Genomic DNA, 11,855 nt, shown 5'->3' on the forward strand with positions numbered 1-11,855 from the left:
TTTTCCAAAGCCCATAACTATGACCCAGTTCATCAGTTCAAACTGTCCTCACTGAGCACACGCACCTGTAACCTTGGCTGCTGTGCTCTCAGTGTTTTGTCTCCCTGTTCCTGCCTGTTGGCGTCAGCTGATAGAGGTGTTATGATTCTATCTTGTTATGCACAATGTTGATTATTCTCTCTGAACTAGCCAAATACATGGGTCTGGGGTAGTTCTTCAGAATTGACGTGGCAACTCTCCCGTGAAGTCAGATCCGTGACTGCTGTGACTTGTTGTGTGAATTCTCCGGCCGAAGCTCTTAATAAACCATCAGAGTTTGACATCTAAGCTCCAGCTCTCCCTGTGTCTCCTTCCTGAGTCTGTGACTCCCACTGCATTGCTACACAGAAGTTTTCCCCCACAATCCGTGTGTTAAGTATCTTCAATGCAGTTATTAGCTAATTCATATTATAAAATGACCTGTAAATACACCTTAACATAGAACTTTTAGGTGTACTTTTCTGGCTCTACATGAGCTGGACCCATTCATTTGGCTTACATTTTTTCTTTTAATAATTTATATGAATGATCTACAAATATAATAAAATAATGTTTTCTGGTTTGAATTGAAAGTTAATGTAAATTATAGACAACTTTTGAATTCTAATTACAATATATTCTGCTATAAAAATCCCTAAAATAAGTAAATTGATCAAAGTAGGTTCAGGTTTTAAGACAAGGGACCCATCCTGAGACACATTCTAAGAACAACACAGACAAATCTCTAATAAAAGTACACCCTGCTCCGTCACCTCTAAAAACATTTAAAAAACAGTAGTACAAACATGGGCATTGAAAGTTAATAAATACATAAATAGGCATCTGTGTGACACCGCTACGACTTATTCCTTTGTGCGATAGCTGCACACCGCTTTGTTTTACACTTTGGGATAACTAACATTCGGCCCGAAGGAAGAAGCTTAAATTCTGATTGCAGCGGGTGGGAGTCATCATTCAATAAAGAGCTGGGTAACCGCTGTAACTGCCTGAGGTACAGGGTCTCCAGGTTTAGCTGTGGCTCACCAATCAGTCTGCTAGACCACTTTATGATCCGAGGGCTCTTGAAAGGCAGTTTACTAACCATGACATTAAAAAGGACAGAATTTAATTAGGTAACACATGGGAGATTATTTATAGTTTAGTAAATTACTATATATTTCAGGTCCCTACACAAAACAAGCACAACTACTCAATCAGATGAGCAATTAGGTCAAACTTAATATAGAGTTCATTTTCGAAAAAATAAATCCAAACTCACATTGATAACGCAAGCATCTTTAGGTTTTCCATCTTGGTTCACAAGGCAGCCAACAGGGAAGCCCGGGTTGCAGTACTTCTGATCATCTTCAACTTCATAGCACCATGTCACCGGCATGTTGTCAATTATCCTGAAAAGAAAAATTGGCTTACTTCAACATTGTCTTAAGAAATACATTATTTGCCCGCTCGTGTTGGATTGTATTTCTGTTGTTATTCCTTTAACAAACAAAACCTCATGCTATTTGCATAACATTTCAATGCAGTATTATCTTTACAAACCAGTGGTGCTGGTAATTCAACTGCATTCCCATCTTGAGGAAATCCAGTTTGGTTGCATCCTCTTTGCTCCCCTTTTTGTAAGACTTGGTGCACAAACTCTTACATTTAACATCTTCTTGAAAGTTGACCTGTTAAGGCAAACAACAGTCATTCTTTTCAATTAAAAACATTAAAACAGATTTATGGAATGTAAAATAAGAAACAGTGTAAGAGAAGCAAGCTTAGATTTTTTGGTTGACACCCACCTTGTAGGGAGAAGACTCAATTCGTTCACCAAACAGCACCTGTCCTAGGTTCTCAGAAGGCCTCGTTTCAATTTCGTCTTTGCAAAAGTCGAACCTTTTAACATATAATGAGAATATATTAGTGACCTACAAAACATAGGTATATCAAGATATTGCACAGATGGAATGAAGTAAGGCAAGGCAAGTTTATTTACAGAGCACCTTTCCGCACAGGGCAACCCAAAGTGCTTTACAAAATAAGATAAAATACATTTAAGAACAATATACAGATGAAGCACATTATAAAAAGGCATTTTAAAAACAAGCATTTAAAAAGCAAATATAATAAAATCAACACAACAGGTATAAAATACATAGATAAAAAGCCATACTGCAGTTAAAATGTGTAAAAAGTAGAACGTTAACATTACTTACATATCATACTCGTAAGGCAGGACTGACTCTACTGAGTCAAGGCGATTGACAAACAGCTGAATCACTGTCTGTAGAAGAAACACACACAATTGTCCGTCAAAAAAAAGAAAAAAACATTGTTTCAAACGAGCCAAAAGTATATATGGTCTCCATTTTTGGTTTCAGTCATACAACAAATGTTAGTAATGAATCTGTCGTAACCAAATAATTGGTTAAACTGTGATATATCGTTATGATGGTTATTGAATTGTAAAAAAAAAACAATCCTGTCAGTGCATATAAAAAAACGATATATATGCATATATACACCTAAGAAAAATGTAAATACATATATACATACATATGATAAATGTAGTTCAAATCACACGGTTTAAAAACAGACAGGTAGTGAGATTTTGAGTGAGTTGATCTGATCACTTAATAAAGAAAGAAATTCAGCAATAAATATGTGTTGATGACAACTTGTAGGCCATTGCAATTAAAAGTTATTCAGTTCAGTATTAGATCAGTCTCTCAATTGATTTGCATAGATCCAACGGCCAACATGGTATTTGCCAGGTAACTTTAACACAGCAACGCCCAATACAAGAACAATTATGACTATGATCTATTATAATGTATTATTTCAATACGGGTTGTTGAAAGGGGAGTCCTTTTGAGGGTTTTATCACCATCTCATCTGCTACAACAGAGACACACACTGCACTCCTATGGTTTCTGAGTTTCTTGGTGGGCTGGTGAAACTCCCACACGTCAGTTAGTTTAAAAACATCCGTGGCAATGACAACGTGTGCCAGCAAAATCAATGTATAAACCCATTGGAATATTATGCTAATGCTCCGGTTCCAGGTAATAGCCGGGGCCTAAAGAGTGTTGGCTAGCTAGCAACTTAAGAAGATACCACATTGAAAAGAATATGCAAACTCTAACTGCTACAGACAATGCACTATATTAAATAAGAATTGTGAACATCATACATTCAATATAACGTTACCTGACAATCTTCACCGCCTTTGTCTTTTGCACAAAAACTCACTGGGGCTAAACCCGGAAGATAAAACGCCGAGCACGAATAGAAATACGAGACTAGCGAATAAACCAGCACAAAACCACAGTGTATCCGCCTCTTCATTTTACCACGGACACCTTGTATTCTAAGATTTGCTAAAACTTTTGTCCAAGAAGAGCTTATCCTTTTCTAAAGAAAGTGAATGTTTGCTAGCCGTACACTGTTAGTACGTCTTAGCACTCGGGACGCAGTAGCTGACCAGACTGACTCAAACAGCATTGATGACGAAACACCACAAGATCGGCTCCAGTTAAACGAGTTAAACGAGTTTCCCTTCAAAATAAATTCGTTTAATAAGTTATCTGTGTTGTACGTAACACATATACATTTATAGCTGGAGTTTACACTTTCATTACATCTTTGTAAGGTTCCTTTATATATGACTTTGAATTTAAACAATTATATGTGCAATATGAGCAACACATACATCACCAATTATTTTAAATTGAAAGGAAAAAAACCGGAAGTCACATTTTGTTCGCAGCAGTTTGACAGGCTTGACACCGTGGAAGTACTGACGTTGCTTATCGGTTCCTGCATCAACATCCTTGTTTTCTCACTACGAACAATCTTGTGCTTTATACTGCAAAAAGGTTTATGAAAGAATATATTAAACAAGAATTTGGAGGTAAACAAGAATTTGGAGGTAAACAAAGTTGGCGGTATGCACCTTTAAAGTGTTTTGCAATCCGCCAAAAACCGAGAGAAGAAGAAGAAGGTAAACAAAGTATAATGGGAAAGTTAAAGAAAGTTCAGGGTGTACTTACTTATATTTAATTCGGATTGTAGGCAAGTAGGCCTATCTATATGGGAGATTATTTAAAGACGACTGACCAGAAAATCCGGTACGGGCAGAGTATCCCGCAAGCAATACGACTCATATATTATATTGCAAACAGACATTTGCATTTACTCGAACGTACGATTACGAAAGGAAAATATTGCGCTTATCACTGTACTTACTTAACATTTTTTAATACAAACCCTTTAATAGCAACAGTGTACTTCTTGCACCAAATCAATCGAAGTCAATCAAAAATGTATAGCCCAACATCACAAATTGTACTTTTGTCTCAGGGGCCTTTACAGTTTATAAAGAACATGAATACGTCGCAAATTCCCGGTGGTGCTTTTACAATATTTTTTGAAGAGAGATGAGTCACCGTGTTTGTCTTTGCACTATGTAGGCTACAACTTGACACAAAGCTTCCAAATAAAAGTGGACTCAGAAAAGTGGGTCAGAGGAAGTGAAATAAAATATGACAGCGACTCAAAGATATTGTTAAAGACACGTCAGTGTTCCCCCTATATACAAATAGTGTTGGCGCAGCGCCGCTGCTGAAATATGAGCGCCGCTGCTAGGGGGCGCCAGCCAGGGTCCTTTTTTACTTTTTTTTTTTTCTTGAAATAATGATAAGTGGCGACCCTTTTTCATTTTTGATTGTTTGTTATGTGGATTTGTAGTATTTCTGTTACTGTATGTTCAATAAAGGTGTATTTTTGCTAAATCTTGAGACATTGCCACTGTATGTACTAGGCAGGGTCAATTTCTAGCATAGGCTAGGGCGCCAGATCTGGGGGGCGCTGCGCTGGTAGCTCTGGGAGGGAAAAAACATTTTTGACCGTTGGCGCTCATCCAAATGTTCGGCCTTGTTGTAACAACATTCATAATTAAGTATATGTAACACCCTTTTCACCCCGGTTACACGTTTAATTTGCCGAGAGAGCGAGCAAGGGAGAGGGCGCACCGATACCGGTGCTGTTGTTATTAGAATCTGGTGCTAGCTGCGCTAACGGATATAAGAAGTAGATGTTTCTACAACCAGGGTGGAGGAGAGCTCTCTTGTCAGACTGAGAGGCTCAGTGAGGAAAAGGACTGAGTGTTTAGATAGTTAATTTTAGTCTAAGTTATCTCAGTGGGTCTCAAACGTTTTGACCACAAATTATGTAAACACATATTTCCAAGGCACTCCTTTATAATTATTAGGATAAATAAAAACAGGTTTGAAATCATTCCAATGTATACTATAGGACAGTAAACCAAAAATATCGTTTAAAGTTGGAGAGTTACAAAAATATGCATAAATAAATAAATGTTAACTAGGTAAAATAAGATATGAATGAACAACAAAAATAAAATAAGCTACATTTATTTGTTATTGGCTATGGTAGGTTATTGGTTATGTTCATATACTTATTAGATTATTAAAATGCAAACCGATCTTTTTCATATGGGCGTTTTAGAGTTATGCCCCCTAGATCAGGTCTCTAGTAATTGTGTGCTCAAAGTGCACCAGATTGAAGCATTTTACTGTAAAATGTTCAAAAAAAAATCTTCCCGGGGGGACATAACCCCGGACCCCCCTAGAGGATGTGACGTCCACCCCCCAATTCAAACATGTTCATACAATACTGAATACATTTGAAGCCATTTTGACGTCTATTACCTATGTCAATAAGTTTCTGTTTTTGTAGTGTATTTGTCTTTTGTAGAGATTTTTCATTTATTCTTTACATATAAAATCTCACCTAGGGCAGCAAATTGTCTAGAACCGGATCTGGTACTATAGGCCTCAAGAGCCTTTCTTGTGCTGACACATAGAAACAAATTGGCGCACACACTAAAAAATTCCACGCGCTCCGCGCTCACATTATGCTGGGCCCACATGCCTTAGCACCGCTGCTATGACTCCATCCTGGGGGAAAGACTTCACGTGCACTTGAATTGTTTAGAGCAATTGAAAGTAGGCTACATTAATTTGTTAGAAATGTTGTCGTATTAACAGAATACAAGGCTACCAAGCAAAACAACATTGTGTGAAATACGCACAGACACAGACATTAATAAAAATAAATATAGAAATAATTTGAAGATATATAATGTGTTTTCTTTTTTATTCTCTTTGTTTTCTTGTGTTTATTTAGTGTTGCATTTATTTCCTCATTTATTTATTCATTTCTGTATTTATTTATTCTTTATTGTGTTTATTTATTTCTGTATTTATTTCCACATTCTTTTATTTCAGTTTTTTTCTCACATTAATTAATTAATTTGTAGGCTTCTGTTATGCTGATGTTGAATCTGGAGAAATTGTCCCCATCTCTTTTTCTAACAAAGTGATGCCGCGGTGTTCATATCTTCACAAAATCTATATTCCAAAACGTTGTCGTAAAAGCCACTGGTCGGATACACTTATTTAGCTGTGGGAGTTGTCAGATAATTAAAAAATATTTAGTTTGTAAAATGCTCAGGTGGAAGTAGTACTCAGAGATCTTAAGATTTGAAAAACAAAGTGTAGGAATTCTCTGTTTTAAGTAAAAGTCCGGAATTCAAAATGTTAGTCCAGTAAAAGTACAAAGTAATTATGCAGCTTATTTTAGAATAATATATAATTAATTAATGATTATTGAAGTATAAATGTGTCTATCAAGCTTGTAAAGGTGGATTCATCTTTGAATTATTATATTTACTGCAGCAGGGTAGCATGTACATTTAATCCAGGTGTAACTAAAGTCTTATTTAAGGGTTGATCATATTTTTTCAACATTAATCCATTATGTAGTGGAGTAAAAGTACACTATTTACCTCTGAATTCCTTGTGGAGTAGAAGTAAAGTCACAACAAATTGCGACGTTTCTCTTTCAAAAAAGTAAAAAAAATGAATTGCGTAATTATTTTTAATGGTTAATTTTTTTAACAGAAATGCTCAATAATTACTACTCCGTTCTGCCTGTAGGTGGCAGTGTTACTTCTTATGGCGTCTGCTCTGCCGGAAAACGTGAAGGAGAAGAAGAGTGAAGGAAAGAATAACGGCGAGGGCAAGCTTCTCTTTATACACTCTACACACCCATGGAAACAACCGTACCTACAGAGTACAGTCTGACAACACCTTGCTGCATGTTTTGTGATTAATTAACGTGTCTCCATGTTTTCAGCGTAGCGTATTTATATTTGAAAATCTCGACTCGACCGTTAGTAGCTTGCTAGCTAGCGTTTTCCAAGTAACTAGCTAAAACAGCTCGCACGTTCATCGCCATTTTGCGCATTCGACCGCTCAAGACTTTTGCAAACAACAAGGTAACTCCACCAGAAATATTCTGAAAGCGAGGATTTAGACGACGTGATATGCTTGTGTGTGTAAATGTTTGAATGACTAAGATTCCGCTTTTGTTTCAGGTGGTGTAGTTTGTAGCATGGCAGAGGCAGACCGACCAGGGAAGCTCTTCATCGGGGGACTGAACACCGAGACCACCGAGAAGGCCCTTGAGCAATACTTCAGCAAATATGGCAGGATTGTTGAAGGTATGTGCTGAACCACTGCTGGACATTTAATTATTTCTTACTTCTTTGCAAAAACATATTTAACGTGCATGCAATGCTTTAAGTCATTCTGAAATACTTGTTCACTTACCTGGCTATTGTAAAGACATTCAGTGTTTGCCTTTTCACACATTTCGTGTTTGTAAGTATAATCTTGCCGTTAGTTTCCCGAACTAGTTATGTTATATGTTATACATATGTGATTTTATTTGTATTTCTTTATATTAAAACACAAGTTGTTTTGTTTTCCTAAATGCTGTCCCCTTTTTCTAAACTTAATAAGACACCTATATTCTCAGTTTAGGACTTAGTGTACTTTTCAGTATGTTACAGATTCATGCAGCGGGAAATGCATGAATAGTAATAAACTTGAGATGAGTTTCAGTTACAGTTAGTACAATTTATGTTTTGTAATAAGAACCTCCTGTTGTCCAAGATGGACTGTTGTGTCTTCATCATACAATAATTGAATCAACTTAACCTATCAATCAAAAAACAAGCTCTCACTTTGAATCACCTCATTTCAGTTCTTTTGATGAAAGACCGGGAGACAAACAAATCCAGAGGCTTTGCTTTTGTTACTTTTGAGAGTCCGGGTGATGCAAAGGATGCAGCACGTGAGATGAATGGAAAGGTAATAACAAGTACAATTTTCAATCAGTCATGCTTTTCAACAAATCAGCTTGAAGTTGCGATTTTAATTGTATCTATTTTTTAACAGTCTCTTGATGGCAAGCCTATCAAAGTGGAACAAGCTACAAAGCCTCAATTTGAGAGTGCTGGCAGGCGAGGACCCCCCATGCAATCACGCAGTCGTGGTCCACCCAGGGGGCCCCGTGGTTCCAGGGGTGGTATGAGAAGTCCACCATCCAGAGGTAAATTCTTGATATGATCAGTTGAGTTTCAAACTAATTGAATGTGTGCTTGTTTTGAATGTTTTTTTGTTGTCTTTTGAGATTAGTGTGTTAATATCTATATTTCTTGTCTGTGCAAAGACTACTATGATAATTCAGGGAATGTAGAACCCTTCTTTAAAGGGATGTCATCCCGAGGCCCCCCGGCAATGAAAAGAGGACCCCCAATTCGTAACGGAGGTCCCCCAGCCAAGAGGTCTGCCCCATCTGGTCACATGAGCAGAAGTAAGTGCCTGCTCTGTGTAGTCTTCAAAAATATGTCTTTAACCAACAAGGTTTTTCACTTGTCTAGCTTTCACGCAATTACTCAGATGGCCTGTGGACATCTTATAATTTGTCAATACTTTGTATGTTGCAGCCCCCATGTCAAGAGACCGGGATCCCTATGGCCCAGCCCCTCCTCGCAGAGACTCCATGATGTCTAGGAGGGATGACTATCCATCACCAAGAGATGAACATTACAACTCCAAAGATAGGTGGGACATTAGGTTACATTATACAGTGATGTGTAGAAACAAAAATATTTATCCTGCTTGTTTCTGATATCTCTAAAAGGTTTCATTATACACGAACAAAAAAAAATAGGGCAGTTGTGAAGTAATAATTTAAAACGTGAGTAAAATATGATCCACATTCAATTTTATGCGACTTGAATCTCAATCTATAACATTTTTATTTTAAAAGAAAGTTGTCTTTAGATCTAAAAATATATAGATTGTTACGTTACTTTAGTCTTTTCTATACAACATAACTGTGAAGATCTTTGGCAAAAAAAACGAAAAATATTCTGCATATCAGGGTTTCAGATTTACAGTTATTTTTTTCTATGTTTCACCGCTACTCCAGTCGGGATTATAATTCGAGAGACTCAAGGGACTACGGACCTCCTCAAAGAGATGATTCATGCAGAGAATATTCCAACTCCAGTTCCCGAGACGACTATGGCTCAATGTCAAGAGGATACAGGTAAGACTTCTGGTTAATACAAAGGGTAAAAAAACTGAGGTTTTGAGGCTCACATTTTTTTTTAATAATAACAATTGTTTCTGTCATGTAGTGATCGCGATGGCTATGGGGGAGGCCGAGAACCCAGAAATTACATGGACCGTTCAAGTGGTGGCTCCTACAGAGATTCATATGATGGTTACGGTAAGACATGACTCCATGATTGTAATGACTACAGATACCTACTGTGGGACAAAGAAGAGCTGCACCAATAACCAACCAAATCAAACCATTGACTACCAGTCTCCAGTCACAAGCCCCTGCACTTTTTCCCCCTCACCAGAGAAAACCGAATTTCAGGCAGCCTCTTTAAACTTTTTTTCTTCCCCTTTGCCACAACCCTGACTTGCACTCCAAGTTGCGTATTTTCATGCTATTCAAAATATGACCATTGGCTTTTCAACAAAAAACTAAATTATATCTAAAGCATTAGTCCAAATATGACAGTCCATGTTACCACTGCATTCAACAAAGATTCAGTGTTTGTGGCAATGTCATGCAGAAATAACACTTTTAATGTGCCCCAGAGAGCGTCATACCGCAAGGAGTCCCAAAAAGTCCTTGGAAACAACCGTTGACCACTCCGTATGTGTTGCCTAGCAAAGCTCTCCCTCAAGGAGTAACGTTCAGAAAAAAACATCAAGACGACTCTGAAAACTTCGTCCCTCCGCAGTTCTAACACTTGGAGCTCTAAAAGGAAAAATGGCTTCTCAAATCAATGGCATGCTAGAAATGGGTAACACCGCCCATTTATTCCCAGTGCTTGGATATGTGAAAGGCCATATCGACTTAATGTCCATGATACATTTAAGATTGATTACATGATGGGGCATTTAAACATGTCCTCAATTAATTACACATTTTTAGATAATTCATCTAATCAGAAAAAGAAAAATAGCACTTCACAGTGCATGGAAATGTATAAGTTGAACCGTGCCAATTACCTGACCCATTGACCCTGCAGGTAACTCTCGCAGCGCCCCAACTTCACGGGGTCCCCCACCATCCTATGGTGGGAGCAGTGGAAGCAGTCGTTACGATGACTATGGCAGCAGTTCCCGAGATGGCTATGGCAGTCGTGACAGTTACCCCAGCAGTCGGAGTGAGCCATATCCACCTAGTCGTGGCGAGCGAATGGGCAGGCAGGAGAGGGGCCCAGCTCCCCCTGTTGAGAGAGGCTACCCTCCTCGTGATTCGTACAGCAGCTCAAGCCGTGGAGGGCCACGCGGTGGCCGCGGTGGCAATCGACCCGATAGAGGGATGGCTCGCAGCAGATACTGAACTGGACTTGGAAATCACATTAAAGCAAACGTTAGTCAACGTGCACAGTTACAAGTGTTTTGGAAGAAATCTAACAAGACAAACTAGCCATGTCTAAATATGTGGAAAGTGAGGCTTAGCTTTGACCTGTACCTTGAATTTCCAGTTTTTTTTATGTGTAAAAGTTTTTTGTTTTTTTTTAGTGTTTCTCTTGTACATGTAACAGTACAGTTACAAAGTTAGTGTTAGTTTTTGTACATCAGTGCTGTTGGAAACTGCAATGCCTTATCCGTCTGGCTTTCCTACTCTAATAAAGCTTTTAGTTGTACCTTGACCACTGCTCATCGATTTTTCAAATGAACAACCAGAGACCGTAACAAGAATGTTGAGTTAAAACATGATCTCCTTTGAAATATTCTCTGCAAGCATAGGTGAGTCTCTGCAAATGCTCTATAAATAGTCAAGTGACTTGAGTTCTTCTTAACACAAATGTGCCAACAACTGGACGCTACTGTTTTCAAGGGTTTGGCAAATGTTACTGTCAAAATGTTCCAATGTAATCTCCTTGGAAATGGATCCATCACCCTAGAGTCATTTGATGGCATGCAACGACAAAACCAAAGGCAACAACAACAACAACCAAATGCAACTCGACTGGTAGTCAACAGCTGGTAAGCAAAGCAAACCTCTTTGTTTCTCATCAGTAAATGAGTTTCTCATTGTCCTGTATTGCAATCTCCCCTCAAAGAGTGGTACCCAAGACAGCGTTTGCCTCGGGGAACAAAAGAAAAAAAAGTTCAACTGAATGAGCCTTTTTCGATGTAGCCCGGTTTCATCAGCTAACATTGTGAAAAGTGCAGCAACATCCCAAGAAGTTTCGTCCTTTTTCAGCAATGAACGTGTAACCGCCATTTTGAAAACTGAGCCCTTAAATGACCATTTTTGCCAAAGAAATCGTCCGACCTCAGTTAAATGATTGGCAACAGGTCATTTTTAAATCAAAAATAAAGATGTCTTAAGTACTTGTAAGAACTTTTTGGAAAAAGAAC

At 38.1% G+C, this 11,855-nt stretch overlaps 2 protein-coding genes across 3 annotated transcripts; one reads left to right on the plus strand and one right to left on the minus strand.

Moving 5' to 3' along the window:
- Positions 1–1,197: 1,197 nt before the first annotated feature.
- LOC104958008 (transmembrane 9 superfamily member 2-like) lies at positions 1,198–3,524 on the minus strand. Its single transcript, XM_010785702.1, has 6 exons — positions 3,232–3,524; positions 2,238–2,305; positions 1,824–1,917; positions 1,579–1,706; positions 1,294–1,427; positions 1,198–1,205 (listed from the first exon to the last, which is right to left on the minus strand). The coding sequence occupies exons 1-6, from the start codon at positions 3,367–3,369 to the stop codon at positions 1,198–1,200; spliced, it is 570 nt and encodes a 189-aa protein (XP_010784004.1). The 5' UTR covers positions 3,370–3,524.
- Positions 3,525–7,077: 3,553 nt separating this feature from the next.
- Positions 7,078–11,140, plus strand: rbmx (RNA binding motif protein X-linked). 2 transcript variants are annotated; one of them, XM_010785669.1, is made up of 9 exons: positions 7,078–7,384; positions 7,484–7,609; positions 8,155–8,261; positions 8,349–8,502; positions 8,623–8,766; positions 8,900–9,017; positions 9,388–9,507; positions 9,599–9,690; positions 10,511–11,140. In XM_010785669.1, exons 2-9 carry the CDS (start codon positions 7,501–7,503, stop codon positions 10,825–10,827), a joined length of 1,161 nt encoding a protein of 386 aa, XP_010783971.1. In that variant the 5' UTR covers positions 7,078–7,384; positions 7,484–7,500; the 3' UTR covers positions 10,828–11,140. The 2 variants fall into 2 exon arrangements, with proteins under 2 accessions (XP_010783971.1, XP_010783972.1); XM_010785670.1 differs by having other exon boundaries at positions 8,650–8,766.
- The last annotated feature ends 715 nt before the right edge of the window (positions 11,141–11,855 follow it).

This window comes from Notothenia coriiceps, unplaced genomic scaffold, assembly GCF_000735185.1.
Source record: "Notothenia coriiceps isolate Sejong01 unplaced genomic scaffold, NC01 NC01_scaffold00028133, whole genome shotgun sequence".
NCBI classification, from domain to species: Eukaryota; Metazoa; Chordata; class Actinopteri; order Perciformes; family Nototheniidae; genus Notothenia; species Notothenia coriiceps.

What these genes read in the sequence shown, in the direction of transcription:
- rbmx (XM_010785669.1), top strand. Translation starts at nt 7,501, where the DNA reads ATGGCAGAGGCAGACCGACCAGGGAAGCTCTTCATCGGGGGACTGAAC. An exon ending in ATCTGGTCACATGAGCAGAA is followed by an intron (nt 8,767 to 8,899) that starts GTAAGTGCCTGC and finishes TGTATGTTGCAG; the next exon opens with CCCCCATGTCAAGAGACCGG. An exon ending in TCAATGTCAAGAGGATACAG is followed by an intron (nt 9,508 to 9,598) that starts GTAAGACTTCTG and finishes TCTGTCATGTAG; the next exon opens with TGATCGCGATGGCTATGGGG.
- LOC104958008 (XM_010785702.1), bottom strand. Translation starts at nt 3,369, where the DNA reads ATGAAGAGGCGGATACACTGTGGTTTTGTGCTGGTTTATTCGCTAGTC. An exon ending in TTGAGTCTTCTCCCTACAAG is followed by an intron (nt 1,707 to 1,823) that starts GTGGGTGTCAAC and finishes TTGCCTTAACAG; the next exon opens with GTCAACTTTCAAGAAGATGT. An exon ending in TTGAATTACCAGCACCACTG is followed by an intron (nt 1,428 to 1,578) that starts GTTTGTAAAGAT and finishes TTTTCTTTTCAG; the next exon opens with GATAATTGACAACATGCCGG.